Source organism: Gossypium hirsutum, chromosome A11 (genome assembly GCF_007990345.1).
Source record: "Gossypium hirsutum isolate 1008001.06 chromosome A11, Gossypium_hirsutum_v2.1, whole genome shotgun sequence".
Taxonomy (NCBI): domain Eukaryota; kingdom Viridiplantae; phylum Streptophyta; class Magnoliopsida; order Malvales; family Malvaceae; genus Gossypium; species Gossypium hirsutum.
The window spans coordinates 20,610,556-20,623,610 of NC_053434.1; the positions used below are offsets into that span (position 1 = coordinate 20,610,556).

Consider the following 13,055-nt stretch of genomic DNA (forward strand, 5'->3'; position numbering starts at 1 on the left):
AAGCAAAAAGAAGTGTTGATGCAACATGAATAATCAAACAAAGTAAAGCCATTAAGGAAGGTACATCCCAAACAATATTCTAGTGCTACACAATGTGATTTGCCTAGACCATTGAACGTAGTTTATACACAAACAAGCCTTGTAGCTTGTAGGCTTTACTAAGGCTTGGTAGAGACACAAGAGTCCTTTCAAAATTTTAAAACTAGTAGGCAAAGTGAGTTACAAATTAGAGATGTCTTTGATACTTAAGGTTCACTCAGTGTTCCATGTCAATAAACTTAAGCCTTTTCATGAAGATAAAGGGCATCCCGAATGAGACAAGTCACAACGAGCACCAATAGAAGTGAAGGTCACTTATGGTCGAGATTTTAAGTGTATGTTGGAAAATCAAATTGTTTGACAACACAATTATAGGTCAAGGCATGAGTACTCTATCCAATGGAAAGGGTTTCTTAATAATGAGGTTAGCTGAAAACTGACTTAGGCATTGTGACAGTATCAAGACAATATAGACTATTCCATACCAAGATACAACGGAAGTGTAACTAGAAGAAGCGGGGGAAAATGCCATAACCCACGCACAAAAACCCATGACTAAGAAGCACACTCTAAACTCAAGTTGTTCTTATGGATGATTTGAGCTTACTTTGGTTTACTAAGATTGGCCTAATACTTAAAAGATTTTAAAAGACTCATCTTCTTAAAGGTTAGTGAAACTATAAATACTCTCGTATTTTATATTTTATCAAGGTAAATTTATATTTTAAAAATAAGATAATAAAATTTATAAGATTAATGGAATTTAAGAATAAATAAAAGTCTTTTACACTTCATTTATGTCATTGAGCATTAAAACAATTGAGAACATTTATTAAATTTAAGATTTTAAATGTCTATACCTAAAGTTACCTACTATGATCCATTTGCCAAATTTATCGATAATTATCAACCAAATTATATATAATGCTTCATTATCGAACACATTACCTTATTTACTAAATGAAGCCACACCCGTTACAACTTTCTTTTAAGTTTTCCTAATGCAATATTACATTTATAGATATAATTCAAATATGAATACATATTCAAACAATTTCAATTTAGAATTAAATCTATAAAAAAAACATAACTAGCCCACAAGAAAATCACACCCGCTACTTCACTCGTAAAACAACCTTCATATGTATATATAGAATAAAATAGAACTAGTATAGCTCTTCTTATCACGTTTGCACTAGTTAATTATATTTTGGGGTAAATTATAAAGTAAATATTATAATATTATAATATATTTTAAGTCTCTATACTCTTGTGTTTCAAATTTATTTTTCATACTTTTATTGGTATATCTATTTTTAAAATTTAAAATTTTAGACTCAACTCCTAACATCATTAAATTCTTTTGTTAAATTCGCTGATATAATATTTTGAAATTAAAAAAATAATCACTTAATAACTATGTAACAAAAATAACATTGCAATAAACTTGAATTTAATAAATAATTTTAACAATGTTTTACAACTCTTAAAGTTACATAAGCATTTTAATCAAAATAAAACATTTGAACTAATAAATGACATTATAAAAGTTCGAGGAACCAATTTTTGTCAAAAAATTTAAATATAAAGATTAAATATTAAATTTGGGCGTTGCACTAAGACAAAAATTGAAATTTAACTGTTGTTATACAACCTTAAATTTGAGTATAGAGACCAAAATTAAAATTTTACCGTTTCAATGCAGAAGGAAAAGGAGAAAAAAAAGGGTTACCCACATGTTTTATATAATTATATTAAGATAGGGACCAAAACTGAAATATTACCATTTTTGTATAAAATGCAAAAAGTAAAAATAAAAATCTTGACCCATGCGTAAACAGAGGTAGTCCTTTGGACCTTCCTTACTTAGAAAGTAACTTCAATTTTTCACAAAGAAAATGGCAAAGAATTGTGAGGATAAGTTCTTAAAATTTTTGTTATATAAAAGATTAAAAGGTATAACTACCCCTTGGTTAGACTACAATATAATATAAAATATCTAGTTTTTCAATCAATTTATTAATTAAGATCATCGAATCAATTAGACATTAAGAAATCACAAATTTAAAAATATATCAAAAGAAGGTAACAATATAAGCAATAGAATAGATTCTAGCTAAACATTGGAAGGACCTTTTTAGTTTATTACAGGATGGATTGTGATGGCTCAGAGAAGGCCCTTTGAATAACTAGTCAGTTTTCAACAAATACACCCCCCCAAACAAAAGAAGTACAGCAACAGTGGTACATCATCGATTGTGAGACTACCTCAGAACTAATGTAACCAAACAGCACATAAAAAGAAAAAGAGGAGTTTCCAAAGGTTCTGTAAGAAGACCAGCAAGCTGTACATTGTTTCTAAGTTCTAAACTACTACGCTTCCACTTGTACTGGAGTCTCGCAACAGAGCACCAAAATAAAGCTCCCCACAACTCCCATCATTAACTTAATACACACTCATCCGCTACTTCTACAACTGCTACTACTGTAAGTTCCATCAACTTCCCAATCTTCGATTCCTTCGCTCCCAAGGCTCTTTCTTTTTTAAACACAGAAAAATCATAATAACACCATAAAATATAAAATAAATAAATAAAAAGTAAAGAGAGGGGGAAAGGAAGGGGAGAGCTGTGAGGGGCAAGCTACACAATTACAATTGGAAGTTGACAATGGACAAGAAGCAGAGTGTCCAACGCAATGAACTGCAGATAAGATAATGGTGGCCCCTTTAAACCAGACTCCTCAAGTAAAACACACAGCCCTAGTTTCTGCTCTCCCATTCCACACTCCATCGAGTGCACATTTTTCACACTGACCTGCTCCCTTTCTTAACCCCTCACTGATTCAGAGTTTATTTGGCTGGTACTCCCAGCATGGGAATTGGCTCCGTTCATGGGTACAGAACGCTGGGAAAAGTCCATTAAAAGCTTCCTCTGAGCTTCATTTGTGTGAGGAAGACTAGAACGAAGAAGCTCACAAGGCATTTCTTGCCTCATTGCCTCTGAACCAATCACTTCCATTGTTGGAGACTGGTTCTGTATTGATTGCCCGATCGTCTCATATTTATTCACGCAATACTTGGTAAGAAGAGTGAAAAATTCATCAAATGACGCCCTCCAGAAAGCATAATTTGGCATGCTGCAATTTCCAGAAGGATAACTTAAAAGTTGAGTGGCCCTTTCAAGAACTGATTTCAGAATAACAGAAGCACCATCCCCAGCAGGGCTTCCCAGGGGCCTAAGTGGTGGCTGCTCTGAAGAACAAACAACTGCTACAAGGCAAGCGCTGAGAGCACGAAGATCCATACCATTAACACATGTAGAAACAGTCTTTGCAAGATTAGTAGTTGTCTCAGCTGCTTCCAGATCAGAAGAAAGACCACCAAACAAGAGTCTCAAGTGACGGAAAATTGCCATGCACACTACTCGAACAAGCTCACTTCCAGGGATAAGAAGCTGAAGGAACCTGGTGACCAGCTTACGGCCCTTTGCAAGAGAGACTAATCTTAGGAACACAATGTCGTCTTTGGCAACACATTTAACTGCATGCGCACCTTTGCTAAGTGGATCAACAAGCTGCAGTGATGCTGCCATACCTTCAAGCAGGATCTGCCGCCTCCGTCTGAGCTGGATCCCACCATCCTGGGGTTGACTAAATTGTATGAGCCGGTCAATATCATCTACATCAAGAAGAAGAGACAGACCATCTTCAATGGTGATTCTAGCTGCAAGCATAGGTTCCTCCTCTAAAGGCCTCTCAGTTTTCTGTTCAGAACCTCCATCACCTGAACCTAAGGGAGGATCGACTTCAAGCAGGGGACGAGGTCTTCGAATGGAAGAGAGGGGGGCCTTCCCAAGTGCATCAGCATGTAGATGCAAATGCTGCTCTCCGCTGTTACGGGATCGAGAATGTAAATCCTTCAGGTGAGATGGACAAAAATTATGTTTACCCCTGGATCCAAAAGATCTTTTGGCAAGACAAGCTTGGTGGTAATAATCATCTACATAAGGATCATTACTATGTGTGGCAGCATGCTGCATCTTAAGAATGCTCTCTATCTCTTCAGCAGACATATACTTGGATCTGAATTGCACCAACCCACTCTCACTTTTCTGGCTACCAGTATCAGAGTTTTGCTGGGAAATACGCGAGCTCTGTCTCTTTCTTTGTGATGATTTAGTTCGTTGATCCCTAATATCAGCTAGTCCAAGCATCAATTTATGTGATGGAGGATGAGCATTATACAGCTGAGATTGCAAAGCTGCAAAATGAGCCAAAGAAGGTTGAACCGAATGGTGCAGTCTCTGCTGTTGTGGTGACATTAACTGTGGGGAAATTAGACCATTTTGATGAGGAATTTGCTGTTGCAACATATAATGCAAAAGACCAGCATGATCTCCATGTAATAGACCGGAGTGGTTAACCCAGTGATTATGTGACCTGCTACTAAAAGATAGGCCAGGAGATGTTAACTGGGGCACATTACCACCACAATGCAATCCATGGGATAAACCAGCCAGATGAAGACTAGAGTTGGACAATGGAGAGAGGCTTGCTGCAGAGAAGGGTGGCTGAGATCCACTGGAAAGAGCAGAAATATTGAGGTGAGCAGGTGAAGACTGCTGGCATTTGCTACCAGGAGGAGGGAAAGATATGAAGTTCGATTTTGGCCCAAAAATTGGTTCACTTGAGAAACGATGCAGCTGGGGTTGCTGCTCAGGATATGAAGAAGTTCTATACAAAGGCTTTGAGTCAGAAACACGAGCATATGGTTGTGGCTGCGAAGACCATCTCTTGCCGTCTTGAGCATCATCTGCATCAAAAAGATGCTGATCCATCCAGTTTACGTATTCTCCATCTTGAGCCCAGTCAGCAGCAGAGGAACCTGAAAAGATTTGTTCACAGCATGAAACATAAGCAATCTCAAACAGAAAAGTATATCAACCACTTACCACCATTGAAATAAATAAAATTCAACAAATCCATTACTCAAAAATGGGCAAAGCTCTGAACCAATTAGGAATTTCTAATTAACAACTCATGCATCTTACATAAATAAGAAAGTCTATCCTGTTATCTTAAATGACAAGAAGTTCAGGTAAAGAAAGGAGGTTTAGTAGAGCAACTGCAATTATCATATTCAACTTATCTTTCAGTTAGCCACCTTCATAGAAATAATAAAGATTTGTTTAAGAAAAAGACATGATTCACCCTGAAATCATGTTAGGACTTAGGACAAGAACAAACATATTCAAGCTTGCATACATATTGGAAAAATATAAAAGCAAAAAGCTTGAATGGCCTTGAAAAAGAAAATGCAGAAGGAAGTCAGATCAGCAATATATCAAGCATGTACATGTAAAAGAAACTGAGACCAAGTTATCTGAACGGAGGGCATCATTAAAGCATATCATCAATAGTATCAGAACTGCAGCAAGAGACCAAAATACAGTGTCCAAGAAACAACAAAAAACTTATAGAAAAATATGAAAACAATATACAGAAAAGGAAAAGAGGCAAATATAAGAGACACCAACCAGAAGTATTTAAAGAGAACATCAGGAAAAACAAATATGCATTTCTAAATACTAAGAAGAGTCATCAACCAATCTAGAACCTAGCTCTACAGGAAACTATTTAAGAAGGTAAGAGCCTTGCTCTGGAGATTTTCAAGCAGAGAAGTGAGATAAAAGATTTTATTGCTTTCAAGTATCGTTCATTAGTACAGATCATAACTACAATAACGATAGCATAAAATATGGCATAATTGTACTCACTTTCCCTTGAAAAAGATCCAGATCTATCACCAATAACTCCTGGATTTCTTGGCCCAGTAACAACTCTATTCAACTGTGGGAAAAAAGAGAAATATATTAAAATCCAACCAACAAGAAAGGAAAAAAAATCAGAACAATAACAACAGGGTGAGTTAAGCAAGTGCACTTTAGGACAACATAACTTCATGCAGCTTTTCTTTCTTTCTTTTCTTTTTTTTTTTTTGGGGGGGGGGGGGTGGGGGGGCTCACCAGCTCCAACCCCTCCCCCTTCCTTTTACATTTCTTACTCTTTCTTTCCTTTCCCTCTCTTTCCCTTCTCTCCACCCACTATTTAACTGCCTTTCATCAATCTCAATACGTATAAGTGTCTTGCTGTGATATTTTATTTATGGTCTTGCTCTACTTTGCCCAAATTCTAGGTTCTTCAACTCTTAATTTACCTTCACAACTTCTAGTCTTTGGAACTATATCTTCATGAATCTCTCCCTCGCTATCTCTTTTTCTTTTATATTCTAGGTTGCTAGTGCTTGAACTCTAAACGTCTAGTCACTGGAACTAAAAGTCATGCAATCTATCACAGTCCACATTGTTGTTGGCAATTATCTCATATAACAAGCAACAGCAGGATATTTTCTCAATCAGTTTCACTTTCTTCTTTATTGCTGATGCAAGTTGTGCTCTCCTTGTTTTCCATCACATGATCAAAATAGAAAGAAAAGCTATAGTCGATGAACCAGGGCATGATGCAAGATCCATGCTTTCAAAACAAATTTACCAAAATAGAAAATGCAATCACATTTTTCAGTCAATTTTGCTTTTAATTGAAAAAATTGCAAACTTAGTCCAAGAGCAACACCTAAGTTAGGTTGGACTGAGGCCAAAGTAAGAACAAAATATATCCAAGAAGCCAATCTTACTCCATTTCTAAATTTTAATGTTTTATCCAACAAGTTAGATGAACTGTGCAGTAAACCCCAAAATCTCCCATAGCTCGAATGTTTCTCTACAACAATTCCAATAAGTGTAATTTTAGGTCCAACGCTCTCTTCCCAATATTGAGGTCATAAAGCATTACCAGCACATGCTGGAATACAGGGACAAGAAATTACGAAACCCCTTCTCAACGTTGAGAACAACATGAGGATAAGGAAATAGCTTTGCAAGGCAAGCTTGATACTATACAGCCCAACTATGAGTGCCAAATGTGAAGTGATAAAAAAATCCGGTTCATCTTCTTTCCACATTTTTCTAACAAAAGTCATTACTATCTAAAAAGTAATTTTATGACGTGAAACATTTGTAGACAGAAATAACAGAAGCTTATTAAATAATTTCTTTCAAATACAATGAATATATCAGAAACAGTCCATTGATTATGAGATCATCCCAACTAAACCACATCAAAGAATATTCTTTTACATTTTTTTAATGCCTAAAACTGTGGATTATCATTAGTTTTGAATTATTAACATGTCAAAATCATTCCCATTAAAAGAAAACTACACATAAAATAATCTTCTTTTAGTTTTTTCCATGTCTAAATCTTTGTGCCATGACTGGTAATAGTCCAGATCACAAGCTATACTTGATAAGATCTTAGTTTATCTAGAGTTAGCAATTGATCATTTCATAATGCAAAAAAATCAAGACATGGATCCAAAATTAGCCGTAATTGACATTGTCAACCAAAAGGTAAACCATAACCTATAAGACAAACTTCAGTATAGAATACAAAATCAAGTCCGTGTTGCATGATAAACAACCTTCAAATATAACAAACATCAATGGAACATAAAAAACAAAAATCCCAGTTTTTCAGCACAAAGATCAATATAAAATAAAGATAACCAGAAATTCAAGAAACAAGTATACCAAATCTTATAAACAAGAGTTAGCTAGAACATCAACTACAGAAATCATCCCACCACAAACATTTATAAATACATAAATAACCAACCTTTGCAAAAGTAGTAGCTAGATCATCCACATCAGATAAAGAGCCTAAACCTACAACCTGCAAATGAATAACACAGAAATCAGAACAGAAATAGTCATGTTTCAAAATCCAAAGTAGAGAAAGTTGAAACCAAGATTTTGAGTTCAGCCTAGTTATCGTTTACTGAATATATACTGAATATAGCTGAAGGGATGAACGGCAATACCAACAACTAAAAATTAGAAATAAGGCAAAAATAAGATCAATGTACAAGAGTGTGGATAACAATGACATAAAATCCTTGCAAGATGAAAGAAATGCAACCAAAAACTAATATAGTAGCTGTTGCACTTGATGCATGACAATACAAATATAGGAATCACATGTTCTGTTAAAGCTTTTTTTTCTGAGTACATCTTTTTACTTTCACATATCCATTGTCAACAATTAAGCAACTATTTTTTTATCCAATTCATTATTTAAAAATTCAAGAAAACCATAGTGTGTTTACAAGCATATATTTGTAGTAATATGTTCCATGCATGTTAACGCCATTAAATGATCACATATCAGGAAGAGAGAGTTCAATTAGATAGATAAAGTAACTAGTTTACAAATGCAAAACTCATTTCACCTGGGCAACAAAATTTAAAATACATGCCAATGAGAAAACCTTGAAACGCAATTATTGTCTGACTACCTTAAATAAGTAGCAATTTCAAATTTTGAACTTGACAGATATAATCTGCTTAATAAAAATCTAATTTCCAAAATGAACACAGAATAGAACTTTTTATTGCTAACTGGTGGAGTGTGTAAAACTGAGATTAAAAGGTACAGAGCAAAATGTAAGTTCAAAACATATTAAGTTATGAAACAACTTTGGCTCAAATAAAGAACTCTAATGCAAATTATTGTTTAGAGTCATAATTGATATCATGGGAATGAAAAAATAGCAGGAGCTGAAAAGCAATAGAAAAGAAACCAGAGTTGGCCGCTCAATGATAACCGAATGAACAAAATCTCACCTCTCCCTTATCAAACAAATGGTACTCATCATCTTCAGGGGAAGCAAACACAGGAGCATCCTGTTCATCGTCTTCTAGACCCCCCAACTCCACTTCTTCCATAGCATTTTGACCAAAAAATTCATACTGGGATGCATCAAAAAGCGCATTATCTGCAAAACCACTAACTAATTCAGCAATTAAACAGTAGCGTATACGCGATCAACCAGCATAATATAGCTTAATAACCATCAACTGCAAGAAACATAAAAAAAAACCTTTGTTTTGTTTAAGATAAACACGTAATCAAGCGAATACAATAAAGTTAGTGGGGGTTAACAGTAAAGACCCGTTTGGTACCCAAGAAGGAAAAAAATAAAGATCCGAACTTTCAAAGCAAAATTCATCATCTTTTCGCATCATAAAATCAAACTAATTAAGTAACGGGGGAAAATCGAAAAAGAAAAGAAGGAATTGAGGAAAGAAACCTGAGGAAGATAAGGAGGAGAAGTTGTTGTGAAGTTTGCCATCGGATCGATCCATATTTACAAAAACCGACGTAACAAAAAAAGAAAAAAGAAACCCTAGCTAGATATAGCAGATAAAACAGAACGATAAGATGAAGAAGAAATTAAAACCCTAGAGATACAGAAGGAAACGAAGAAAAATCTCTCTGAGAGAGAGAGGGGAGGGGGTGAGAGATTAGGGGGAGGGAGGAGAAAGGGGGGGTTTTGATTTCGGGTCTGGGGTTTCGATTTAAACCAAAAAGAGGAAGGAGAAAAAGAAAAATGGAGGATAGGATTGATTAAATTTGTGTGTATGTTTTTGAGTGCACGCCGAGATTGAAGAAAGACACATGTGCACGGTGAGAAAATGACGCTCATTCATCACAATTCACAAGCTTAGATCCATTTCCATTCACTAATATTTATTTATTAATATATTAAAACTAAAGCATATTTCATATGTAAAGATTCTTCCCCACCCATATATTCTCTAACCCTTCTTCACCATATTTTCAAAAATTATTACTTTTATAAAGTCGCACTAATTTATTTTTACAAAAAAATCTTACTAAAAAATAAAAAACTAAATTTAATTAAAAAATTTAATTAAAGCCCTCGTCAATAATTATTATCGACTATTTTAACCATTAAATTATGTTGGTGTGATTAACAGAACCTTTAAAAAGATAACACATGGCATCTGAACATAAATTATCACTCAAAAATTTCATCATTTTCATTGACTTTCTTAAACCTTGAAACCATCCAAATAACCCATTTCTTTTGCCAACCCATTACCGATGCCAGCCACAAAATGAGCAGTGCGTTAGTCTCTCGCCTCCAGCAATGTAGGTCGATTTGGATATGGGTTTGAAGTTTTCATCGGGATCCTCTTGCTTATCACCACCACAATTGATTCCATAATCTTTGTCGCCGTCAAGACTCGATGAGGAAACCATAAAAAGTTACCCAAAGTTGATGTACACACTCTCGAAGAAAGATCGTGTCGTGTGCTTAGCTAATTACAAAAGTAATGATAACCTTACACTTTTGCCTGATTACAACCATTTCTTCCATCTCAAATGTGTGAACCACTAGTTGCAATTGCACTCCACATGTCTTATTTATTTGACATCTCCAATCCCACTGTTGTTTTCACTGTCTACCTTATATTTGTAATTTTATATTTTATGACTTTATATATTTAATTTTTTTATAATTTAGTATCATTTTCCTAACTTTTTATTATATTTATAATTTTTTATATTTGCAAACATGTTGTCCTTATAGGGATTTGTTAACCATTTTATTCTAATCTAACTATCAAATTAGTTCATGTTGATTTCTCTTAACGGAAAACTTAATTGAAGGGTTTAATTGAATGCAAATTAAGTTGAAGAATTTAATTAATTTTTAAATTTTTCACTAAAAACTTTTTAGACCCATTAAATAAAAATACAAAATAATATTTTTGCTCTTAAACTCTAAAAAAATATTTTAGCCTTTTTTTTTATTTTTTTGTGCTTTATTTAACTCTTAAACTATTATTTATTGTTAAATTATTTAAAATTGGATGGAAAAATTAATAGTGTCAAAGGTAATATCACTTGATAGTCTATATATATATTATTTATTAATATGACATTATTTATTTTATATATCATATTAGCTGCTAAAAGATTTAACTATTAATATTGACCAAAAACACTATTGAAAAGGTGAATTATACCCACCTTTGGTAAAGACAATTTAATGAAGGTTAAAATATGTTGTTAATTCTTATACTTTGATAGAATTTGAATTTAATCCTTATACTTAAAAATTTAAATATTAAGTCTTTTTATCTTTTTATTTAAAAATTTAAGTTTAGTTACTAAAATTGTAAATATTTTTCTACCAAAATTTTATCAACTTGAAATTTTGATTAGGTTATCCTTATATAACATGGCATATGATTGACATAAAATAAACATATTAAATGACAAATTTTGATAGAAACTATCAACGAACCGGACGTAGACAAGGGGGCTCCCTAAAATAGAAAATTTTTCATTTAGGTCCCTTTAAAATTTATAAAATTTAAATAAGTAAAGGTAAAATTGCACTTTGGCCCCCTAAAAATGATAAAAGTTTGATTTAATCCTTTAAAAATTATAAATATATAGATATTAAAGTGGTGAAATTACATTTTTACTATCGTAACAATATACAATTTAATTCCGATCTTCCGTAAAAAAAATTCTAATTTCAACCTGTGAACGAAGATAAAAAACCAAATAAAGAGAAAAATATTAATACACATTGAAAAGAAAAAAATGAGTAAAACAACTGGAATAAGAATTTTGTGAAGGCTTTGTTCTCCAAATTATTTACGAAAAGATGAGGTCAAGTGCATGTCTTACAACAAAAAATAAAATCATTTTTAGACCACCCAAGCCATTTATCTTTCATAAATATGCTAGCTGTTAAAGCATTATTAATTAATATGTTAGCTGATTACTTCTTGCACCAACAATTAATAAGAATCAAGTTTGGGATTAAGCATTCCAACATGAGATATTATCCTTCTTTCCTTTATTTTTTTACTTTTTTTTTTATAACCATGAATCTTTTACAGATTCAAGTTTTCTTTTAGACGGAGGATGAAATTGTTTCCAGTGAGTTGATAATAATTGTGATGGTGAGATTAAATAGGATAGTAGTAAGATTAAAATTTATAATGAAATATGTGTTTAGATTCAAATGTAATTGTAATGGTAAAAATATAATGACTATTAAAGATATTAGATTATAAATAAAATATGATAGAAGCTTGTAAATTATTTTATTTTTATGATATTATAAAAATATGTGAATTTGTAATTCTATTTAATAAAATAATATGTATCATAATATTTTTATAAATATTTATTATATAATCATTTTACATTATTTGTTATACTAAATTATAAATATTTTAAAATATATTACCTATAAAATGAATATTATATGCACGAGTCTTTTAAATAGAAATGAATAAAGAAGTAAAAGAAAAAAAAAGAAAAGGATATATTTGTTAAAATGAGGGTCCAATGAATTAATTGAACCCTCCTAGGCTCCTACCTTTGGTGAGAATTTGAGGTTTCGATGGTAAATTAATCGCAATTCATCTAAGCATGAGATTTTACGATAATTGAGAAAAAAATATAAGGTTAAATGCACCATATTGATATCAATCGGGAATTCAAAGATACCCTTATGCAATGGAGATGAATCAAAGTACAAATCATGATGTTCCATAACTTACTCTTTAATATTGTAAATTGGATCAAGCGCCTCAAAAAGACTCGATAAACCTCTTTTATACCAACTAAAAAAAGACACTATCATAGAAAAACTTCCTTATTGTTTTTTAATGGTTTGATTCAGAATTTGACATTTGAAATATACTTATTTTGCAATTTTGGTATTTAAACCTTTTTATCTTAATTTTATATCTAAATTATCAATCACTTTTCAATTTGATACCTCAAGTATGCATATATAAATCACAAAGTACCATGTGGTGGTTTTATGTAAAAAAATATTTTCTTTTATTAAATGTATATGCACATTAAAAATATAAACAATGAAAATATAGATATATAAAAATTCAAAATTATATATTATAAAAAATAAAATTTAAAAAAAATACGATAATTGAAATAAATAATATTATTACAAAAATATAAAAAAAAGTTAAAATAATTAAAAGTTTAAAAGTAATATATTTATAAAATTCTAAAAAGGTATTTAAATTTCAAAGTTTTTT

General features: G+C 32.3%; 1 protein-coding gene across 2 annotated transcripts; it reads right to left on the reverse strand.

Moving 5' to 3' along the window:
• Positions 1-2,133: 2,133 nt before the first annotated feature.
• On the reverse strand, positions 2,134-9,763 carry LOC107923959 (protein PAT1 homolog 1). 2 transcript variants are annotated; one of them, XM_041081321.1, is made up of 5 exons: positions 9,248-9,763; positions 8,781-8,932; positions 7,774-7,830; positions 5,817-5,889; positions 2,134-4,924 (listed from the first exon to the last, which is right to left on the reverse strand). In XM_041081321.1, the coding sequence occupies exons 1-5, from the start codon at positions 9,300-9,302 to the stop codon at positions 2,868-2,870; spliced, it is 2,394 nt and encodes a 797-aa protein (XP_040937255.1). In that variant the 5' UTR covers positions 9,303-9,763; the 3' UTR covers positions 2,134-2,867. The 2 variants fall into 2 exon arrangements, with proteins under 2 accessions (XP_040937255.1, XP_040937254.1); XM_041081320.1 differs by having other exon boundaries at positions 8,781-8,947; positions 9,248-9,670.
• Positions 9,764-13,055: the final 3,292 nt, after the last annotated feature.

Bases quoted from the DNA above. Each gene is read 5' to 3' on its own strand.
- LOC107923959 (XM_041081320.1), bottom strand. From the start codon at position 9,302: ATGGATCGATCCGATGGCAAACTTCACAACAACTTCTCCTCCTTATCT. The intron at 8,948-9,247 runs GTTTCTTTCCTC...TTGCTGAATTAG, and splicing joins CTCCTCCTTATCTTCCTCAG to TTAGTGGTTTTGCAGATAAT. The intron at 5,890-7,773 runs GTTGGTTATTTA...TTTTTCCCACAG, and splicing joins TAGCTACTACTTTTGCAAAG to TTGAATAGAGTTGTTACTGG.